At 39.8% G+C, this 5,107-nt stretch overlaps 2 protein-coding genes across 2 annotated transcripts in view; both read right to left on the minus strand.

Moving 5' to 3' along the window:
- Window positions 1-4,914, minus strand: part of LOC117953414 (ras and Rab interactor 2-like) — a 59,444-nt gene extending 54,530 nt beyond the window's left edge. The window contains exon 1 of the mRNA XM_034886432.1: window positions 4,903-4,914. The gene's annotated coding sequence lies outside the window, so the exon portion shown is untranslated. The remainder of the gene's footprint in view (window positions 1-4,902) is intronic.
- Window positions 279-5,107, minus strand: part of LOC117953714 (sodium/potassium/calcium exchanger 3-like) — a 63,902-nt gene continuing 59,073 nt past the window's right edge. Inside the window, 3 exon segments of the mRNA XM_034886974.1 lie at window positions 279-1,990; window positions 3,565-3,630; window positions 4,626-4,814. Of these exon segments, the coding sequence (XP_034742865.1) occupies window positions 1,838-1,990; window positions 3,565-3,630; window positions 4,626-4,814 (408 nt within the window). The 3' untranslated portion in view covers window positions 279-1,837.

The raw sequence follows: 5,107 nt of genomic DNA on the forward strand, positions 1-5,107 counted from the left end.
ACTAACGGCGGACGCAGCAGCTGCATATCGGCCGATGCCGACACACGTAACAACGCACATTTCAGCCCAATAAATCAGCCGGCCAATAAAATCGGTTTATCACTATTACACAGATGGGGCTCACGTGGTAGTATCAATAAATACATCTGTAATAAGTAATGTGTGCCATAATGTGTAATTAATTTTTCTTGTTTAAATGGGTTTTATAAAATTGGTATCGAAAACATATTGTTCAGGAACCAATACCAGAGTCACAGTATTAGTATGGAACATTTTTGAACAATACCCAGCCCTAGCGTGGGAGGGGCAACATCTTCCACCTATATTAGGACCTGGGATTAACATTGCTTTTTTTTTTAGGCCATCTCACTAAAATCCTCAAACATTTCCCTGGCAACTTGACTCATGTCAGAAAAAACACTGTGTTATAGAAATCTTGCGATATCTTTCCAAACTATACAAAACTTATACATTATAAATTTCTATTCTTAAATATAAACAACATCAAGTCAGTTTCCAGAACTTAGATTATATATTAGGTACAGTACATTGTACAGCTCCGTGGTCAAAGAGCGGAGAACGTCCCGTTTAAATACACTGTACATGATCCAAAGGGCTGAAACTGGTGCTTAGACATGATCTTTGAATAAATTAATTCATAAATAAATCATGATTATGTCTTCCCAGTAACAGTGTCCTCGGTTCCCCTCAAGACTGTGACACACGCACACACACACACACACACACACACACACACAAACACACACACAGTGTACTCGAGCTGATGCTCAAAAGTCCACATCTAAGACTCTTGCTCCTATTCTAATAATACTTTTGGCTTTAAGAAGTAATAATGTTTTACTCAACTCTGAGACTAAAAACTAATTCTTCAATATGTACAAGAGGTCTACCGTCTAGAGGGAACTTTAAATTCAGTAGTTAAACGTTTCTAGTACCTGTAAACGCTTTGCAATAATAGAAAAAGATCTCTAATCAATAAAGTGACAGTGCTGGATGTCAGCTCCAGGCACATCCCGTCCATATGTGGGTTTTAGTACAGAGAAATACATAAAACCCACATGAACTTGGATTAGCCTGTAGAGAGACAAACAAGAATAAACTCTGTGAATAGTGTTCACAATCTAGATTCTGCCTGTCAAAGTGCAAAGCTAGAGTTGACTTGTGGCTGGTACAGCATGCTGTGCCGCCTGCTACCACGCATGTGAGACATCTTGAAGCATTTTGACTGAATAACTGGCAGACCAAATTGCTAAAGTAAAACATATAATATTGTCACTGTCATCGCATCATTCAGCTCGGCAACACGGATCCAGTTGTGCATAAGAGAATCCCATATATCAGCTAATATAAGTACTTATATAATCCTCAAATATGTACACAGAAAGACAGTTTGTTATTTTATCTAAAAGTACCTTAATGGTGTGCTTATATCCAAACTTGTACAAAGAGTAACAAACATTCCAGCTAAAAATCTCTGTTGGCGCAGGACTTCTCTCAGTCAGTTACAGTAGCTGCTCCTTCACCAACAGTAGCCTAACTGGGTAAATACAGTTAAGTTCCCTCTTGCCAACCTTTTGGTTCATTAGACGATTGGCAGCAATCTTGGCTGTTGGGACTCCGCCCCCCCCAAAAAAAACTTCCGGTGTCTTCTTTCTTGTGTGTATTGCACCAAAGATAACTCATATAGTGCTCTATTTTCTATTTGAAAAAATAAAAAAACATAGGACTTGGTTTCAATGTGCCGAGAAACTGGAAGCCGGCAGAGGGTTTTCTTCCTTTAACCAGAGGAAGACGGAGAAAAAGAGGAGGGGGGAGGTCAGTGGATGTCTCGGCACATAGGGAGGTTTACGAAGATGAAGACGTTGAACTCGATGAGGATGGAGAAGCATAGAAAGATGGTGTACAGAATGAGGCAGGCCAAGCCCAGTCGCCAATCCAGAGTCCAATTGTTTAAATGGACACCGAGAACCTGCACACAGGAGAGGAGGAACTAGTTTAAAGTGCATATTATATTATGCTCATTTCAGGTTCATAATGGAATTTAGGACTTGTATAGGTTTACATGGTTTAATTGTCAAAAAACACCTTATTTTTGTTGTACTGCACTGTGAGACATCTCACTTCTGTTCCATCATTGTTGGGAGTTGCACACGCGCAGTACCTAGGTAAGGACTACTAGCCAGTCAGAAGCAGAGTAGGAGGGCGTGCTACGCTAGCAGCTAGGCGAGCATTAGAACGTGGGTTACAAAGTGACGCACGTTTGTCACAGACGTAAAGGCTGGACTACAATAGAGCAGTTTGGAGCAATTTGTTGACAGTGTTTTTCTGTTGGAGATGGTAAGTCCCTTTGGGGGGGACTTTGGGCTTTTTCACATTGTAAACCTATAACATGCACAAAAAAGATATATAGCACAATAAAAGAAAGTAAAAAAAGCCAAAAAGCCTAATATGAGCACCTTAAGGCGAATGTGTCAAAATCAAACCCCAAAGCCAAAATCCAGACCTTGACAACTTTCGACCCGGCTTGTAAATACATTTACGTTAATGAATTTAAGTCCGCCTAGTTGTGTGCCAAAGCTAATACAAGGGAAACTGTAAATTAAACTGTAATTACACAACAATCTAAACCCTCTTTGAGACTCAGAAATCTGCCCAGAAGCAGAGAGTTTGGACCAGTTGATCCCATTCACTGACACGTCTCCTTCAGCTATCCCGCTCCTACCTTTGCATAAACAACAACCTGTAGCCTATTAGAGTTTTACAAAACGATTCAGTAAGACAGTGTCATAGTATGCTAGAGCTGGATTGAAACAAAAAAGATATTATAAATTGTGTGGATGTTACGCCTGCTCTAAAAAACAAGATGGACCCTAACGTGTCTCTGTTCTGCTGTAAATGTTACTGAGATTGGCAGTTTCATGGTCTAGCATTGTGGATGATTGTGTGTTATGTTTGGTGTTCCAATAGTGTTAGATCTATGTGCATCCGACTTGGCTTTCAAGATCTTCTCATCATCAATGTCAACAACAAAAGGCTTTTTGGTCTACTGACTTTTGCGGCTAGGATTTGTTTTGGGCTTTTTGGCTCACGGACATCACTCCAACAAATAAGTCATGGCACAATCTCGTAATGGAGAGTATTCCCAATGAAAACATTCCACTGTATAAAGTCTGGGATCCTTACTTTATTGGGTTGCCATTACAAGGGTTTCCTAATCCAGTCAAGCCTATCATTGTACCCTTTTGTTAAATAATAAAAAAGATCCTGTAACCTTTTTTATTTGTCTACATATTTTCCTTGACGTCATTTGATGTATTTTGTCCGGCAGGTTGAATGGATGTAGTCTTCATTTGTATTTTCCACTTTTACCCTCTCATTTGGTCATGTCTTGTCTAAGCTGTTGTGTTTGTTTGTTGTATTTTGAAATTCCCATACATATATTTAGAAGAAAAAAAACGACAAAGATATTGGATGAATGGGCTTAAGCCCCCCAGGATCGCCTGGACAGCGCAATTCAGTGAATTGTACAAATCTGGTACTCACTGTGAAGAAGACTGAGGCTAGCAGGAGTCCAACAGAGAATATCAGTCCTCTACTGTTAAGATAGATCTGAGGAGACAAACACAGAGATCACACTTTGTCCCGGAAGATATAGTGTCAGCCCTTCTTATAAAAAGGTCCGGTCCAAACAAAATAAGACAGAGACTCTTGCTCTGTCCTGACACGCACAGAATCACATCCTGTATTAGGACTTGTATTACACCTATTCCAAATGACTTGTTCCTGTGTGAAAAGTAATCAGCTGTGGATGCAGTTGTGCAAAGCTCCCTCACTAAACTGGTCTCTACTAAATATTACAATAGTATTGCTATTGTTCCCGTCCATTAACCCTTGTGTTGTCCTCTTGTTTTTGACACATTTGGCACACATTATTTATTTGGGGGATTTCACTAACACCACCTCACAGTACTTTTTGGAATTCATCGTCAATAACCCTCATTTGCATAGAATTATACCTAACATTTGAGTTAATAAAGCATCACTTCTGAATTATTTTGACTAATAGTCAAGATCAGAGGAACGTAGGTTGAGTAGATAAGTTATGTAAGGATACTGATTTGAAACCATTTCAATTTTCACCCGAAATTCAATTAAGTGATCAATTGTATTTGCAAAGAGCGTTACATTGAATCCATCCTTTTTTGTGATCATTTGGTTTTAAAGAAACCCATATTTCAGATATAGACATTTAAAAAAGGACAAATTTGACCTGAGGACAACCGGAGGGTTAAAGACACAGCTCTGTTCTCTTCTGGTTTCAGTCCCAGTATGTTTTAGAATAGATTGTAAGATTTTACTGATCAATTTTAGGGCCCTTCACGGCCTCACCCCCATGCTCTCTGACTTCCTAATACCGTACACACGGCACGGCACGCAGGTTGTGATTTGTGAAAAAATACTGGATGCTTTTATGACCGGTCTGTCTGATTGTTTTGTGAAGCACTTCATAACATGGATTTTGAAAAGTGTTCTATAAACAAAGATCATCATTAAGGAGTATACGTCCAGCAGAATGTCCGGAGGTGGAGCTGAAAGGCACTCACGTTGGAGCCGTAGTCGATGCAGAGTGTCTGCAGGGTCCAGGGCAGGCCCAGGCCCACCAGGATGTCAAACACATTACTGCCTATGGAGTTAGAGATGGCCATGTCTCCCAGACCTGATGTAGGGAGAGAAACACTGTCAACGTCTGTAGACAGACAGGGGACAGGTCAATTATGACAAGCAATAGTGTGCTGAGTCACGCCATTCCTCTTAACAGCATTCCAGCTTTGTTTCATCCAACACAAATAGTGATTTCAAACTCCTGCACATGTGTGTGCGTGTGTGTGTGTGTCAACGGTGGAATGTAACTGCGTACATTTACCCAAGTACTGTACTTAATTTCAAATGTTGAGGAACTTGTACTTTACTTGAGTCTTTTCTTTTCATGCCACTTTCTACTTCTACTCTGCTACATTTCAGAGATACACATTAAGTGAGTAAGTAGATTACACATTAAGATATTTGCACACAAACCATATATATA

The sequence above is a fragment of the Etheostoma cragini genome, chromosome 2, assembly GCF_013103735.1.
Source record: "Etheostoma cragini isolate CJK2018 chromosome 2, CSU_Ecrag_1.0, whole genome shotgun sequence".
NCBI lineage: Eukaryota > Metazoa > Chordata > Actinopteri > Perciformes > Percidae > Etheostoma > Etheostoma cragini.